Source organism: Pituophis catenifer, unplaced genomic scaffold (assembly GCF_029215685.1).
Source record: "Pituophis catenifer annectens isolate HBS135680 unplaced genomic scaffold, rPitCat1.0.hap2 SCAF_10, whole genome shotgun sequence".
Taxonomy (NCBI): domain Eukaryota; kingdom Metazoa; phylum Chordata; class Lepidosauria; order Squamata; family Colubridae; genus Pituophis; species Pituophis catenifer.
In genome coordinates this window covers 30368294-30385798 of record NW_027256890.1, presented here as the reverse complement: position 1 = coordinate 30385798, position 17505 = coordinate 30368294, and the positions used below count along the sequence as shown (strand labels likewise).

The window sequence follows — 17505 nt, the reverse complement described above, 5'->3', positions numbered from 1 at the left end:
TTCCTGAACTTCCAAAAACAAATTCTTCTGAATAATTTCCTGCTTATAATTTCCCAAGCTATTTTTTGAAAAAGCCCTTTCGATTGTCTTCAGCAGGGCTGAGGTAAAAAAGTCTAAAAGTTCTTGAAAAGCCTGGACAGTCACAGCTTGGGAATTTGCTGATTCACCAGCCCTGTTGTCAGCCATATTTCAGCTACTTTGTATTTATTCAGCTATCAGGACAACAATTCAACTTTTTTCCACACAGTATAAAGACCAGGTTTTAGTTAAAATCAGAACCAAATTCTTTTCCTCGATACCAAATTCTTTTCCTGGCCGCTTCCATTTAAAACTTTCTCTTTCTCTTAGGGCGTAATCCAGTAGCTGTAAAGTGTTAACAAGCCTTAACGAGCACTTCCCCTGGTAGTTTCTTCCTCCTGCCCTCAGGCGCCATTTTCTGCATATTAAAGCGGAGTTAAAGTGTTACTTGCAAATTTCCTTTTGTTTTCTCCTGATTTGCTCCGTCTGCGATTGAAGTAAAGATGTTAAAAATCCCCCCTGTTGATTTTCTGCAGATTCTGGTCGCAGCTTCTAGCTCCGCTTCAGCGGAGTCGTTTCTGGTCCGGAGTGGCTTGACAGGCTTCAATAGGGAGCCCACACCCTTTGCGCCCCAGGATTTCTCCTAGCGCACTTGGGGGGCTCTACCCCCGCCTGTCGACTCTTCTCTCTCCCCTTTGCCCGGGGAGAGGGTTCCAAGCCTCCAGATAGCAGTTTTTTGGCTGTTCTGGGGCTTTTACGGAACCAGAGAACGGGCGCTCAAAAAAGAGCGTCTTCAAAGCTGCGGAGCCAGGCAGGAAGTTTCTCTTTTCAAGTAACAAGCAGCCTGGAATTTAGACTTTCACTTTTCATCTGGCAACCATTTTTTCCGTCTCCATTTGTTTTTTTCCTTTGCTTTTGAAGGCATAATTATTTCCTCTTCTCCTTCCTCTCTCCCAAACATAGTCCAATCTCATTTATCCACCAAAAAGTAAAGAAAAAATATATCCAGATCTGTAATCAAATATTTCCAAAAAATCAGTAATTTATGTTATCCACCAACAGGTCTTTTGTCTTTGTGCCCCAATAGTTCTCAGCCGCTGTTAAGGCTGGGGCAGACTAATTGTAATTCAGCGTTCGTGGGCAGTTGCTGCCTGGGTTGATGTCCACTCACCCGGCATACAAACTCCCGGCTCCGCTCTCCGCTTCTCCTCTTCTCCTCTTGCGCATTCTTGTTGCTGCGGTCTCAGGGCAGCCGCCATGGCCGCCATTCCACCGGCACAGAGGGCAAGCCTCCGGCCCCGAGGAACCTGCCCATTCCTCTCGGCTGTCCGAGGGGTCCCTCTCTATCCCCCTGTCCCTACAGGACAGGGTAGGTCCAAAGACCTACCGGCGGGAGCTTGGCAGACGGGGTTTTCATGGGGCTCCGAAGAGTCTGCTAATTCCCTGTCTGTATTTCCGCGGCGCCAACCAGAAGTCCCGGAGCTCTCAGGTTGCCTTGATGCTGACCCTGACTCCCACACCTCCTCCTCCTCCTCCTCCTCCTCCTCCTCCTCCTCCTCTGATTCGGCTGCTGGAGGGCCAAAGGTCACAACAGTACCATTCTCAGCTTTCAAAAATTCAGATTAAGAGAGGCCATTAATCTAAGCACTAAATTGTAAGCATCCGGAGCACATGTCTGTCTGCGGAGGTTCTCCATCATTCAGATCATGGTTGTCTCAAAGGTGCTTTTCAAAAGGCAACTGGACAAAAGGCATCTTTTCCTTGAACTGAAGAAGCTTCTTGGATGAGAAGTGAAACATTTTCAAGTGAAAAAAATAATAATAAGAAAGTCCAGTTGCTCTTTGAAAATCATCTTTGGGCCATCAGGAGTACAAGCATCCTGAGCTCCAAAAGGAAGCCCCATTCCGTGACAGAGGGAGCAGCCCTAATGTGACGGATTTCATGGCCTAATGAAACAACCATCTTCTTCTTAAGGACTTTCTTGAAGCCAAGGGACCTGACAGTTTCTCATCTTTGGCAATTTTAAGACGTATGGCCTTCAAGTCCCAGATTTCTGGGAGTTGAAGTCCACGCTTCTTAAAAGGTTAAGAAACGTGATGCAAAGAGCACCAAGTCCACCCCCAAGGAGTTGAGGGCTCAGTCTGGACTCATTCGTAAGTTGAGAAGGAGAACTCTTTTTACACCTTCCTGTGTTGCGTGCCAAAGTCAACATTAGCTGTGAGGATGCAGGGAATATCAGTTGCCATGCTCTCTCTGTGTTTTCCAGCTCTTGAAGAAGATGAGCTCTAGCGACACCCCACTGGGGACGGTGGCTTTGCTACAGGAGAAGCAGAAAGCCCAGAAGACGCCGTACATCGTGCTCAGTGGCAGTGGGAAGAGCATGAACGCGTAAGGATGTGTGGGGAGCACGTATGAGGGGGCTGGTTTTAATAGTCCCTGAGAAGCGATGGTCTTCTCCAAAGTCAAGCCATCAGATGGCTGGCTGGGTGCCCTCTACCATTCCTTCCTGAATTTGCTTTTGTTGGGAGTGAAGCAGAAAATTATGGGGAAAAGACCATACTAGGTGGTGCTTATTCCTCCTTTAATTTGGTTAAGGCCCCCCTGCAGAAAAAGGAATTTGAGGGACGTCTATTTACATCTGAAATCTCTTCTAGTCATTCCTCTAACTTGACATCTCAGGATCTCATCTCTTTCTACTCATCTTCCAAACTAGATTCTCCCAATTTTGTGGGTTCCTCACTGGTTGGTCCAAGACCCCAGATGTGGTTCTCACATCCCTGGAGATAACCACCTTCAGGATGATGTTCTAAGCCAGAAGTTTCCAATCTTGGCAACTTTAAGACTTATGTCCCAAAGCTGCTTTTTACAGGAGGCAACTGAACTTTGTTTTTTCTTTTGAAGACTGTCAGAACTGAAGAAGCTTCTTGGATGAGAAGCGAAACATCTTCAAAGAAAAAAAACAGAAAGTCCAGTTGCCTCCCGAAAAAGCATCTTTGGGACAACCATGATCCGGTTGATGGAGAATCTCTAGACTTTTAAGACTTACGGACTTCAACTCCCAGAATTCCCCAGCTGGCATGGAGTTGAAGTCACAAGTCTTTAAAAATGGCAAGGGTTGGACACTCTTGGTTAGGACATCCTGAGAAGAAACTCAACCGAAGGATCTTTCCCGGTTGGGTGGGTGGAGAAGACTTTCACTAATTGTGTTCTTTCTCTCCAGAAACACCATCACAAAGTGAAGCACCAACTTCCTGTCGCTGGTGGGAACGCTTTGGATGCCGTTCTCCTTGCGGGATGCGCAAAGATTGTCTCCATCCATTGCTCTCGGTGGGAATCTTGTTCACCGGGCCTGTACTCACCAGCCTTCCGTGTATATAGTTGTGGGGCTGAGTTTTTAAGCAACTTTTGTATCTCTGTGTGAAACCAAATCGCTGTAATAAAAATAGCCGAGACCTCATTTTGTCAAAGCCTTTTCTTTCTGCATTCAGCGGAGGAATAGTTTTGAAGTTTTTGGGATGCGGGAGAGAATACATTGAGCGGACTTTTCCTGCGAGGTTAAAGAAGGAACTACAGCTTTTTCTGCAGCCTGGATTCTAGTGGCTGTTTGGCTGGAGGGATGAGTTACCCAATTTCATGGCAGGTTTGTGTTACCGTGTGAAACCAGAAAACTGGGTTAACTGAATAAACTGATTCACGTAACTGAGTTAGCATTATGCAAACACAACCAATTGTGTTTCACATCACTCCACATTAAATGGATTTATATATACTGTATAGTACAGGGTCCTTGGTGCTCTCTGAGGTTGGTGGTTTTCTTGCAGACGTTTCATTACCCAATTAGGTAACATCATCAGTGCTTCGGATGGATAATGAAACTTCTGCAGGAAAACCACCAAACTCAGCACCAAGGCACCCACAATTCAGCCCTGAGCTGTAAGTATTCTCTTCTAGTGGTTAGAAATGTCAAGAAAATTATTCTGCTGTTAGGAATACTTGGAGAAAAAGGGTGAAACAAATCACCGCTGCCATTTACAACTTTTAATAGCTGGGTCCTCGTGTCTGTTCATCAAGCTACAGGTAATCCTCAATTTAACCACAATTGCAAACCAGAATTTCTGTTGCTAAGCAAAGCACTGAGATGTGCCTGAATTTACAACTGGCTTTTTTTGCCAGTTGTAAATCACTTTTGTTAAGTGACTCATGTGGTGGTTAAGCGAATTCCGCTTTCTCCATTGACTTTGTTGGTCAGAAACTGGCTGGGAAGGTTGCAAATGCTGGTCACGTGACTCCATCTTGAAAGACCTGCATGCCAAGCACCTGAATTTTGATCACGTAATGGGGGTCAGTCATAAGTCACTTTTTTCAGTGCCGTTGTAACTTCGAGCAGTCATTAAATGAATGGTTGTAAGTTGAGGCCTTACAGGCAAGGAACTTTTACTGGTAGTCTTTGACTTACAACAGTTCATTTAGTAACCGTTGAAAGTTACAACACCACTGAAAAAAGTGATTTAATGACCATTTTTCACACTTAACGACTGTTGCAGCATCCCCATGGTCACATGAACAAAATTGGGGTACTTCACAACTGACTCACATTTATGACAGTTGCAGTGTCCCAGGGTCATTTTGCGACTTTCTGACAAAGTCAATGGGGAAACCAGATTCACTTAACAACCACGTTACCAATTTAAGAACTGCAACGATTCACTTAATAAATGTGGCGAGAAAAGTCATAAAATGGGGCAAAAAGTCACTTGGCAAATTTCTCACTTAGCAACATAAACGTTGGGCTCGATTGTTAGTTAACTTTATTGTCATTGCACCTGGTACAATGAAATTAAATGCCATCTTCAGTGTACATTATAACTATAAAAATAAAACAAAAACACTTCCTTTATATTGTATGCAATTGAATTGAAAACCCGATATTGCATTAATATTGCACTCTACAGTAGAATTCAATATAGATACTGCTCTGAGATAGGAGCAGTTTTTCAGCCTATTTGTCCTTGTTTTTATTGTCCTGTACCGTCTGCCAGATGGTAATAGTTCAAAAAAAGGGTGCCCAGGATGAGATGGATCTTTAAGAACGTTTTGAACTTTCTTAAGGCAGCGGGAGCTATTATGGTCGTAAGTCGAGGACTATCTGTCCTTTCATTTTCCAATTCAGAGATTATTTTTTTAAGAAAAAAATAGAAAATAGGTATTTATGCAGCTCAATGATGCCAAGATTAAGCTGCTTAACCACAGGACTAATGAAAGCCAAATCATTTCCCCCTTTTGTAAACTGGGGAGATTTCAAGCCCGTTCCCACAAAAATGGCGGAATAAAATCACGGATTTATTTGCTCGCTGCATTTGGAGTACGTGTTTATTAAATAAAGGCAAGAGAAATGGAGAGAATTAAGAGTACAGGCAACACAGCCAGTAGAGAGAAGCCAATGCACTGAACGAGGAACACCTTCCTCTCTTTAAATCTGCAACAGGTTGTTGCACATTTCACGCGGCCACCTCCAGCACTTAAAAAATCGAAGCCTTCAAACCCCAAACAGCCCAAAATTGGCCCCGAGAGTCAAAAATTGGAGGGCACTTTAGGGGCAGCACTTTTAACTGTGGGAATTGGAGCAACCCATTCTCAAAAACCCTGAGAAGAAGAATGCAAAAATAAAATAAAATGATGAACCAGAGAATTTCAACTACGCCCCCTTCTGATGTTAATGTCATCTCACCAGAGGGTCTCTGGTAGTCCGTTGGGAGGCTGAGTTGGGGCTCCTAAACCCCTAAAGCAGGGGTCTCTAAAGATGGCAACTTTAAGACTTGTGGACTTCAACTCCCAGAATTCCTCAGCCAGCTGAAGTCCACAAGTCTTAAAGTTGCCATCTTTAGAGACCCCTGCCCTAAAGGAACACCATCTAATAGTCCATGCTCACTTTGGCTGAGACCCTCAAGCCACGTTCCTTCCGGCTACACCAGGATTTCAGGGTTTGCTCTGCTCAGTAAATCGGGTGGTTATTTTTCTTCTTCCTCCGAGTCGCTGCTCTCCTCGCTCTCCATAAAGTTGTAAGTTATTCGGTTTGTGTTCACAAACAGGTCGGTATCATCATCTTCAGAATCCTCTTCTCCAGATGACTGAGGGGTGCTTTGTACCCCCTCTCTACTAGAAAGATGGGGGTGGAGTGTGGTTTGGGGGAGGAAGGAAAAAAAAACCCTTCAAACATTCCATCTCAATTATTTCTATCACACTTTTAAAGTGAGTTAAATTGCATCCAATTATAATTCAGGCGAAAGATTTTTAAATGTCCGATCTTAAAGCAAGCAATATTAATAATAATGTTACCATGCTAGTGTATTGTTTTTCAGGTTTAATAACTTTAAGAGCAAAAGCTACTTAAAATAGGCAACTTTCTGCCAAATTTTCCCCACAGACTTAGGCAGTGGAGGATAAAGAGAAATGGCAGAATTTTAAAACTACTTTAGGTTATGATTATTATAATAATTAAGCTTAAAATCATACTAATCAGAAATCCATCAATGGAGATTTAAGGGTTTTTAAACAATTGAGCATCGGCATTTGAAATAAAATGTCTGTTATTGCTACATTGTTCTAAATACCAAGGCTACCTCCTGAATCCTGAAGTGTCTTTTTTCAAAATCTTAACATAAAATATTGATAATTTTCAGCAATTTCTTCCCTTCTGGGCATGTGCCATCCCCACATGTCCAGGTCTCCCATTTTATTTATTTACTGGAATTTTTATCCTGCCTTTATTACTCGATATTACTTTATTACTTGATAAGCAATACAAAGGAATGAACATATTGCTTAGCGCATTGTAACCTAGCCAGCTTTCATGGTTAAGGTGGAACTAGAACTCCCTGCCTCTCGGTGATTGGCCCAAAATCACCCAGCCAGCTTTCATGGCTAAACCGGAACTAGAATTCCCTGTCTCCTGGTGATTGGCCCAAAGTCACCTAGCCAGCTTTCATGGCTAAGGTGGAACTAGAACTCACCGTCTCCTAGTCTCTAGACCACCATCATAACCACTACCCCTAACCAGCTCTCATCCCCATCTTGTTCACCTTTACCTTTCTTTAGTATTGCTTTGAGTTCCTTTTACGTCTCCTAAGAAAGCATCAGGCCTGCAGGGGGAAAAAAATATATAAAGTGTCAACATAATGTGGTAGGATGGTTTGTAAAAATTATTTCACACTTCAGAATTTCCATGTCTCAAACCGAGAAGCTGGAGTGAAGATCCCTTATATTCTTTTTATTTAAGGTTTCCTGCTTAGCAGAGGGTTGGACTAGACGACTTCCAAAGCAGGGGTGAAATGTAAAATGTATTACTATGGGTTCTGTGGACGTGGCTTGGTGGGGAGGGTAATGTGACTGGGTGAGTGTGGCCAACTTTTTTTTTTTTTAACTTTTCAAAGCATTTTTTCTAATGCTTTGAAAAGCCTCTGGCAATCAGGCAACTCAGCTGGGATCGTCAGAGACTTTTCAAAGCATTTTTTTTACCAAAGCAGAAAAAAATGCTTTGAAAAGCCTCTGAGGATCCCAGTTGAGCCGCGTAATCATCAGAGGCTTTTTTTTACTTTTAAAAGCATTTTTTCATCAGAAGAGGTTGTAGAAAAAATGCTTTTAAAAGTTTAAAGAAAAAAAAGTCTCTGATGATCGTGCGACTCATTGGGGCGGGAGGGGTTTTTGCTACCGGTTCTCTGGACCACCCGCCGCCATCGCTACCGGATTGGGTGATCCGGTCCAAACTGCGAGCATTTCACCCCTGCTCAAGGTCCCTTCCAACGCTTTCTGTTCTGTTCCTTTGATAAAATTATTAAGAAAACAGATCCTTCCACTCAAAGATGTTATAAGGAAAATGGGCTCTCCTTTCCCTCCAGAAGATGCCTGTCAGATCTGCCACCTTCAACTTCTCCGCTTTGCTGGCATCCTGTCTTAAGATGCAAGGGGGAAGGAAGGAGTAATGGAATGTAGAGAGTAGAGATGAGAATGGGAAGGGGGGGAGGAAGGGGAGAGGAGGTAACAGCCTTGATGGAAACCAGAGGTGCCAGTACTAGAAAATGCCAGGCTTCAAGGACACCTGGCTTGAGAACGGAATGTGGAATTTATTTATTTATTTATTTATTTGTTTGTTTGTTTGTTTGTTTGTTTGTTTGTTTGTATACTGCCCTTCTCCAACAAGACTCAGGGCGGTGAACAGCCATGGTAAAAACACAACATATAAAATTTAAAAACAATTTAAAAAACATTAAATACTTTTGGCCGTCAATTTAAAATAACCCAATTAAAACCAATTATAAATTTAAAACCGTAAGGATGGGGTCAAGCCAGCCCGGCTAGATGGAATAGATGTGTTTTCAGGGCCTGACGAAAAGTCCGGAGGTCTGGTATCGTGCGTATCTCTGGGGGTAGGTTGTTCCAGAGGGCAGGTGCCGCCACAGAGAAGGCTCTCCCCCTGGGGGTCGCTAGCTGACATTGTCTGGCCGACGGCACCCTGAGGAGGCCCTCTCTATGTGAGCGAACTGGCCGGTGGGAGGCCCTAAGCCATGGAGCGCTTTAAAGGTGGTCACCAACACCTTGAAGCGCACCCGGAAGACCCCAGGAAGCCAGTGCAGCTTGCGCAGGAGAGGTATCACATGGGAGCGCCCTGTCGCTCCCATAATCCCCTGCGCAGCCACATTCTGGACCAACTGGAGCCTCCGGGTGCACCCCAAGGGGAGCCCCATGTAGAGAGCATTGCAGTAGTCCAGGCGGGAAGTGATGAGTGCCTGAGTGACCGTGCTTAGGGAGTCCCGCTTGTGCCAAACACCCAAGCCATTCCCAAACCATCTAAATCAGCGGTCACCAACTGGTGGTCCTTGGACCACTGGTGGTCCACGAGAAAGTTTTGGTGGTCCGCAGAAAAATTATTTGCATTTCTTATATTGCACTAAATCAGGGGTCCTCAAACTATGGCCTCTGGGCCAGATACATGCAATGAATGTTTGTATTGCTGCAGAAAGTCTCCCCCTTTGGGGTCTTTTTGTGTGGGTCGGAGGGGGGCAGAAATTCCGACTTGGGGTCTGCTTCAGCCTCCTGGTGTGGGGCTTTGGGCGAAGGCTGGAGGGAAGTGCCACTGGTGGGGGAAGAAGCCGGAGGGCCTTGTTCCAGTGGGACTGCCTCATGGCCTGGAACTGACTGACCATCTCAGCCCACTGAGCCTCCAGGTGCCGGTACCTGGCCTTGCACTCCCACAGGTCTTCCCTCTGCTTGGAAAGCCTATGCTCCTAGTCCTCAGTGAGGTGCTTCTGCTGAGCCTCCTTCTCAGTCAGATCCAATTTGAACTGAGCTGTTTTGCCAACTCTTTCTCATAGTGGCTGCTTAGCTTCAGCAACTGCTTCCTGTTGGGGCCCTAAGGAGCCCGGACGGGGAGGTAAGGAGTTGGCCACGCCCACCCAGTCACATGACCACCCAGCCGGTCATTAGGCATATCATATGAGTGGTCCGCGGGATTTAAAATTATGAACTTAGTGGACCCTGAGGTCCAAAAGGTTGATGACCCCTGATCTAAATGACTACTGGACAGTGATGAACTGGTCAGGGTGGGTGGGTGGGAAGGCCAGGGAAAAGGGGAAAAGTATAACCTTTTGCACAGGGATATTCAGATCTAGCCATTCTTTCACTGCAACCAATTAGCCTTAGTAAAATCACTTCAGCCAAATGGAATCAAGGGTCTTTCTTTACTAAGTACCTGAACAAGACTGTACTCTCTCTATTTATTTATTTTTATTTCTTTATCACTTCATCACCCATCACTTCAATAAGGCAACTGTGGGAATCTTACAAAATATAGCTACTCACCAATATCCTTCCTTCTTAAGGTACTGAACGTGGTCCTTGTAAAGGACAAAACTGATTTCTGCTTTTACTTTCTCCCCTTCTTCGATGGGATCAACCAGTAAGAAATCTCCTGGAGGGAGGGAGGGAGGAAAGACAGACAGCTGTGACGGGGGAACAGGGGAACAGGGAGGTCCATTTTCCCTCCTGCAAATGCCAGGACCCCCAGCCACTCACCTCTCTTGATCCAGATGTTCTTACGGAACTTGTTGGGCATGCTGACCAGGAACCGCATCCCCTCAGGGGTCTCCACTTCATGGAGGTTGTTTCCTGGTGTCCCGAGCACCTGGAGGGACAGAGCAAACTTGCCAGTAAGAACTCAGGACTGGTTTGTGGCTATTCGCATGGCACATTGAGACCCAGCTAGACCACGGATGGCGAATCTATGACATGTGTCAAGGATGACATGCCACAATATCGGGCGACACACTGGCACTCAACAACACCAGACAGCAACTATTCTTGAAAGCACACCCAATTCTCACAAAATTTTTAGAGGCCGAGGGAAAATCTTAGTGGGCTCTTATGCAGCCTCTAGACCAGGGGTGTCAAACTCGATTTCATTGAGGGCCGCATCAGGATTGTTTACTCACCTTGGGGGGCCAGCGGGTGTGTGGCCTGGGTGGGCATGGCCAGCTCAATGCCACTTGTGTCGGGGATGCCTGTGGTGGCCCGAGCGCTCTGCCAGCAAAAACAGGCTCCCAAGCTCAGTTTTCTGCTGTGACAGCCTCTGAAAACAGAGCTCGGGAGGGCTGCCCGCAGCCCTCCTGAACTCCATTTTTGCTGGCAGAGGCACCGTGGGCTGGTCCTTCACTGTTTCCAGGGTGGCCCTGTGGGCCAGATCTAACCACCCCGTGGGCCGGATCCACCCCCCGGGCCTTGAGTTTGACACCCCTGCTCTGGGTGTCTACATAAAGATGTCTACATAAAGCTTTGAGAGATTCCGGCTAACTAGGTTAGGTTAAACAGTCTTACCCGGACAATCTGCTGCCTCTCTGAAGGAATCACATATTCCTCTAGCACTTCTTTGACCACGTGTTTGCGTTTGGTCGCCTGGGACATGATGTTCTGTTAGCCACCGTAAAGAATTTCTGTGCCAAAATGAATTGCTTCCAGGATGCGTCCACAATGCTGAAGGCTGCAAAATGCCATTAAAAATTGACTTTCAAAAGGGAGAAAGCAAGCAGCTTTGGACACTTGACCTGACCTGCAGACAGCTCACTACTTACATTGGGCAAGGCCAGGGCAAAAAATTCTTTAATCTTTAATTAATTTAAAAAATCCTTTAATTAAACTAAAATCACACTAAAAGGCAGCTCCATTTTTAAAAAATAATATGTAGTATGCAACAAAAGTAATATGTTGGTGGCAACTTTAGAGCTGCTCCTCAGGCTCCACTGAATATTTCCGGTTGTTTTTCTGGAGCTTAAAGGTAAGGAGCTCTGCCCTCTATTTGCAGGAGCAAAGGATCATAACCTTATGTTGTCGCAGCAAAGATTTATTCAAGCCTATACATAATTTTTTTTAAAAAATAAACAAATACAGGTAGTCCTTGACATACATCAGTTCGTTTAGTGATCTTCAAAGTTACAACGGCAGTGAAAAAAGTGACTTAGGACCATTTCCCACACATATGACTGGGCAGCAGCTTGATGGTCACATGATCAAAATTTGAACACTTGACCACTGACTCGTATTTATGACGGTTGCAGTGTTCCAAGGACACGTGATCCCTTTTCCTGACCTTTTGACAAGCAAAGTCAATAGCGAAACCAGATTCACTTAACAACTGTGACTAACTTAATCACAGCAATGATTCACTTAAGAATGGTGGCAAGAAAGATCATAAAATTCTCTTAACAGATGTCTCGCATAGCAACAAAATTTTGGCTCAATTACAGTTGTAAATCGAGGACTACCTGTAGACATTCCTTCAGTTTGGAGATTCAAGAGACAGACCTGTTTCCAGGACCAGCCAATGTCGTTGCAGATGAAGGAATGTGGATCCAGTGCTGATTTCACTCCTTGGTTCATTCACACTTCTGGAGGAGCTGGGGGATGGGGATGAAGAGGAAATTATTCGATTTTTAAAAGCCTCATCATTAAGAGAGCCTGAGTGGCGCAGCAGACTAATGCTACTATTAAAGGTAGTATTTAGCTTCCAGCTGCCTGCAATTACTGTGAGTTCAATTCTCACTAGGCTCAAGGTTGACTCAGCCTTCCATCCTTTCTAAGATAGGTAAAATGAGGACCCAGATGGTGGGGGCAATAAGCTGACTTTGTATAAAATATACAATAGTTTAGAAGGCTATTGTTTAACGCCTTCTAAGCCGCCCTGAGTCTCCGGAGAAGGGCGGCATATAAATCAAAAAATTTTTAAGAAAGAGATGTTATTCCCCATATTCCCCATGATGATTATGATTACTTTTTAATCACCATTGAGTCATTGCTCTGTTAATGACATTTTCCACATTTTTTGTACCAGTTTTACATAACCTGAGAGTACAGGAATACAACAACAAAGAATGGATTAACCAATGAATTGAATTGAATATTTTATTTGGCCAAGTGTGATTAGACACACAAGGAATTTGTCTCAGCTACAAAAGCACTCAGTGTACAAAGCAAAATAATAATAATAAAAGTAAAAGTAAAAATAAAAATAAAAATTACAATTTATTGACATCATGGTACCAGGAGACACCAGAGTCGAAGAAAAAGAACTGGAAAAAATCATGAACTATCGCAACCTGGCCATCGAAACTACACGGCTATGGATGAAACATGTAACAGTGACACCCGTTGTCATCGTAGCACTTGATACCATGTCCAAGAATTTTATAAGATACATGAACAAATTGCCGCTTCCTGCAATAACACCAGCGGAACTGCAAAAAACTGCGTGGAACATGGTACATCTTAAGAAGGTACTTGGTTGATCCTTAGGACGCTGGCAGCAACCATCAGCACCAGTCCATGGTATTTGCCATTCAGTTAGGATTAGAATTTATTAAGGATTTGTTAGAATTTGTTCACGAAGAATAGCAACAACAACAAAGGAGGCCAAGGACACGTGCAGAGGGCAAGCTCCCCTTCCTCACGGTCTTCGGGACCCGAACTCTCCTAACAATTATCCGACCATCCCGACTCCAAACGGGCCGCATCAAAGTAGCAGCGAGTCCCGCAGGCACAGCGGAAGCCCCCTTTCCCATATCCCTGGACTTCCCCGGCTTCCAAACCGGCTCACGGGCGGCCAACAGCCCCGCGGAGCCCACCCGCAATCCCCGTGAAAATACCCGGCCTCCCAGCCCCCCCCAGCCCGCCTCTGCCCACCGAACCTGCTTAGGGACCACCGCCTCGCGTTTCCTACGAAACGAGAGAAGCGTGACTTCCGGCTTCCGGTTCTGAGGGACCTACTTCCGGGTACAGCGGCTTAATCGGTCCTGCCGGGCCGCAGGGCTGCAGAGGGAGCCGTTCCGCCTCGGGTGAAGGACCCCGGGGAGGCTCAGCCAGTTGCTAATACGGGACGGTGGGGGTCTGGGTGGGAGGGGAGTTGTAGTTATGGAGCAGCCCTTTCTGAGGTGGCTGGCCAGAGCCTCGGAGGCAGAGTTTCCGGGCCATTTCAAGAGGGGTGGACTTCCACTCCCAGAATCCCCCAGCCAGCAAGCTTTAAGGTGGGAGAACTTCAACTCCCAGAATTCCCCAGCCAGCATGCTTTAAGATGGGTGGACTTCAACTCCCAGAATCCCCCAGCCAGCAAGCTTTAAAATGGGAGAACTTCAACTCCCAGAATCCCCCAGCCAGCATGCTTTAAGATGGGTGGACCTCAACTCCCATAATTCCCCAGCCAGCATGCTTTAAGATGGGTGGACTTCAACTCCCAGAATCCCCCAGCCAGCAAGCTTTAAAATGGGAGAACTTCAACTCCCAGAATTCCCTAGCCAGCATGCTTTAAGATGGGTGGACTTCAACTCCCAGAATCCCCCAGCCAGCATGCTTTAAGATGGGAGAACTTCAACTCCCAGAATCCCCCAGCCAGCAAGCTTTAAAATGGGAGAACTTCAACTCCCAGAATCCCCCAGCCAGCATGCTTTAAGATGGGTGGACTTCAGCTCCCAGAATCCCCCAGCCAGCATGCTTTAAGAGCGGGGAAGGGGGGCTTCAACTCCCAGAATTCCCTAGCCAGCATGCTTTAAGATGGATGGACCTCAACTCCCAGAATTCCCCAGCCTGCTCTGAATTTAAGTCCACATTCTTAATGCTGAGAAACATTGCTTTAAACTATAAACTGAAAGGGTCCCTGAAGGTGAAAGAGCTGAAAGGCTTAGAGCATACACAGAGTGTAACCTAATTCAGCTTTTCTTAATTGCTGTTGAAAGAAGCGCCATTCTAAGGTGCCAACTGTAGAGAGAAAACTTCTAGGCGAATTGCCAAGCTTAGCCTAGCAAAGTAACTTCTTGTGAAAAATAATTCTGCCAAGTAACCTTGCTTGTAACTGAAAAAAGTTTGTGTTGCGCACACCTTCTTTTCTCTCTGCCTGCTCTATTACGGTGGGAGACAAAAAGGCCGTCCAGTCTTTTTGCTTTCTGCATAAAATAAAAACTGATTATCAGTAGCCTCGTGTTCAGAGTTTCATTGGATTTATCAGATTCTGAGCTGCCTTCAAAAATGTTACATGTAAACCACTAATTTCATTGATCCTTATGTTGTAGTGCGGGAATAACGAGAGGCACAAGCAAGCTGTGACAACAGCTCTTTAATTCAAGGTGAGACTTCAGCAAAGAAACACAGGCAACAGTCCTCTTTATATACTTTTCAGAGGCAACCATGAACCAATCAGAATTCACTGCACATTTGAATTTCCCGCACAAAATAGATACATACATAACACCCCTCCACTACTAGAAGGCACTTATCCTAACTGTTTACATATTTACATACAAAATCACGCAGGTGACCAGGGCGTGTCTTAGTTCTGGTTGACCTGCGCAGTTCAGTTGTTGGCGAGGCGTCGAGCCAGTCGGAGGGACCTCCCGTCTCTCCCGTCTCCGCCAATGGAACCTCCTGGATTTCTCCGGAGGTGTGGCTATCCCCGGCTGGGAGTGTTGACTCGCTGGGGCGGCGCTGGAACTCTGGGTTGCCAGATAAGTATTCCGGCTTACTCGGGCTTGAGGTAGCTGTGTCAGGAAAACTTTGGTAGTTAGGACTCACAGTAAATGAGTTTTCGTGTTGTAATCGTTTACGCAATTGATCTATATGTCTCCTCCAAATTTTACCATGCCCTATATCTACTGTGTATGATTTTGGACTGGTAATTCCTATGATGGTTCCCTCTACCCACAATGGCCCAGTTGGTGTAGTTTCTGGCAAATACTGGTATTCCCACTTGGAATTGTCTTAGTCCTCCCACTTCCCCCTTGAAGCCATCGGGGGAGTAATTGGGATGCAATCGATCGAGAATGCACCTTAGCTTTCGGCCCATTAAAAGCTCGGCTGGGCTGCGGCCCGAGGTGGGGCACGGGGTGGCGTGCTGTACAGCTAAGAACTCATCTATCCTAGCCTGCCAGTCCCCTGCATCGAGCCGGGAAAGAGCTTCCTTGGCCATTCTCACAAATCTCTCTACAAGGCCATTTGAAGCCAGATGAAAAGGAGTGGATAATGCATGTCTTATGCCTAACTCGGCCAAGTAGCCCTCAAATTGAGTCGCCGTGAATTGGGGCCCATTGTCAGATACCAGGATGTCCGGCAACCCGTGTGTTACAAACAGTTTTCTGAGTACTTTAATTACGGCCTCAGAAGTGGTAGATGGCATTAAGGCAATCTCGAGCCACTTAGAATATGCATCTACAATGATTAGAAAGTTCTGGCCATGGAACGGGCCAGCGAAATCAATGTGAATCCTCCCCCACGGTCCCTTTGGTTTTTCCCATTCCCGAACGGGAGCTATAGGAGGATCTGGGCGGGATTCCTGGCAGGGCCTGCACTTCCCCACCCACTCAGTGACGTCTTGGTCGAGATGTGGCCACCAAACATAACTACAAGCTAGGCCTTTCATGTGAACAATACCAGGGTGTCCCTCATGCAGCATTTCTAAAACCCTGTGCCTTAACCGCGAAGGAATGACCACCCTGTCTCCCCACAATAAGCAACCCCCCAACATTGACAGTTCATTTTTCTTGTTAAAGTACAATTGAAAATCCCCACTGTCACCTTGGTAGGCCAACCCCGCATTACCCAGCCCATTACAGTGCACAAAACAGAGTCCCTGGCAGAAGCCTTTGCCACCTCGCTTGAAGAAATGGGGCCCGGGGACACAACGTCAATGAGTAAAACTGGGGCTTCTGGAGTCGGGTTGTCTAACAAGGCAAGGGGCATCGGCTGAGGGCGTCAGCATGTCCCAGAGTTCTGCCCGGCCGGTGGAGCAGTCTGTAGGAATAGGCAGCTAAGAAAATGGACCATCTGGTCATCCGGGGAGAAAGAGCAGCCAGGGTCGGTTTATCTCCAGCCAAAAGTCCCAAAAGAGGCTGGTGGTCCGTAATGAGTTCAAAAGTTCGGCCAAACAAGTATTCGTGAAATTTTTTGACCCCAGCTACATCCGCTAATGCCTCCCTGTCCAGCTGGCTGTAGTTCCTTTCAGCACTAGATAAACTGCGAGAGTAATAGGCGATGGGTGCCTCTAACCCATTCGGCAGTCTATGGCTTAAAACTGCACCTACACCAAAGGGGGAAGCGTCACACACCAATACTAGAGGTAGTTCTGAATTGTATTGGATGAGGAAACTGTCCTCAGACAAAAGTTTCTTTACTGCGTCGAATGCAGCCGCTTCTCGTTTGCCCCACACCCAGGGAACGTTTTTTCCAAGGAGCCTGTGCAGTGGCTCCGCAATGGTGGCTTTGTGTTTTAAAAACATGGTGTAGAAATTAAGAAGCCCCAAGAAGGCCTGCAGTTCGGGCTTCGATTTAGGGGTGGGCGCGTTCTGGATGGCCCTGACTTTGCTTTCTGTGGGGTGAATGCCTGTGCCGTCGATTCGGTAGCCTAAGAATTCCACTGATGGAACTGCTATTTTGCATTTTGCTCGTTTGAGTTTGAGTCCCGCTTCTCTGAATCTGGTTAGAACTTGTCTAACTCTATTTCCTAACTGTGTCTCGTCTTGGCCACTAATTAGGACGTTGTCGAAATAAGGGACGACTCCTGGGAGGCCTTGTAGAAGGTGCTCCATGGTACTCTGGAAGAGCCCTGGGGCGATGCTAACCCCAAACTGTAGTCTAGTGCATTTAAAGGCACCTCTGTGAGTTACTATGGTCTGCGATTCTGCCGTAGCGTCATCTACTGGCAGCTGCTGGTACGCCTGCGCAAGGTCTAATTTTGCGAATAGCTTGCCAGGCCCCAGGGAGTTTGGAAATGGTGGACGATCGGAATGGGATAGGCGCTCTGCTGCAACGCCTTATTGATCGAACACTTATAGTCAGTGCAAATTCTAATTGATCCGTCCGATTTAACTGGCGTGACTATTGCTTAATGAGCTTGTCGAGCTCTGCATCAATTTTGGGCTTTAAAGCAAATGGAACCCGTCTTGCTTTTAGCCTGATTGGCGC

The 17505-nt window shown here is 46.0% G+C and overlaps 2 protein-coding genes across 3 annotated transcripts in view; one reads left to right on the top strand and one right to left on the bottom strand.

Moving 5' to 3' along the window:
• The window catches only part of SART1 (spliceosome associated factor 1, recruiter of U4/U6.U5 tri-snRNP), a 42397-nt gene extending 38922 nt beyond the window's left edge, over nucleotides 1–3475 (top strand). Inside the window, exons 19-20 of the mRNA XM_070951334.1 lie at nucleotides 2285–2406; nucleotides 3239–3475. Coding sequence (XP_070807435.1) covers nucleotides 2285–2406; nucleotides 3239–3257 — 141 coding nt within the window. The 3' untranslated portion in view covers nucleotides 3258–3475. The remainder of the gene's footprint in view (nucleotides 1–2284; nucleotides 2407–3238) is intronic.
• A 1895-nt stretch (nucleotides 3476–5370) lies between these two features.
• Nucleotides 5371–13311, bottom strand: EIF1AD (eukaryotic translation initiation factor 1A domain containing). 2 transcript variants are annotated; one of them, XM_070951335.1, is made up of 7 exons: nucleotides 13248–13311; nucleotides 11869–11960; nucleotides 10885–11047; nucleotides 10087–10195; nucleotides 9874–9982; nucleotides 7104–7157; nucleotides 5371–6174 (listed from the first exon to the last, which is right to left on the bottom strand). In XM_070951335.1, the coding sequence occupies exons 3-7, from the start codon at nucleotides 10969–10971 to the stop codon at nucleotides 6027–6029; spliced, it is 507 nt and encodes a 168-aa protein (XP_070807436.1). In that variant the 5' UTR covers nucleotides 10972–11047; nucleotides 11869–11960; nucleotides 13248–13311; the 3' UTR covers nucleotides 5371–6026. The 2 variants fall into 2 exon arrangements, with proteins under 2 accessions (XP_070807436.1, XP_070807437.1); XM_070951336.1 differs by having other exon boundaries at nucleotides 5371–6171.
• Between the last annotated feature and the right edge of the window lie 4194 nt (nucleotides 13312–17505).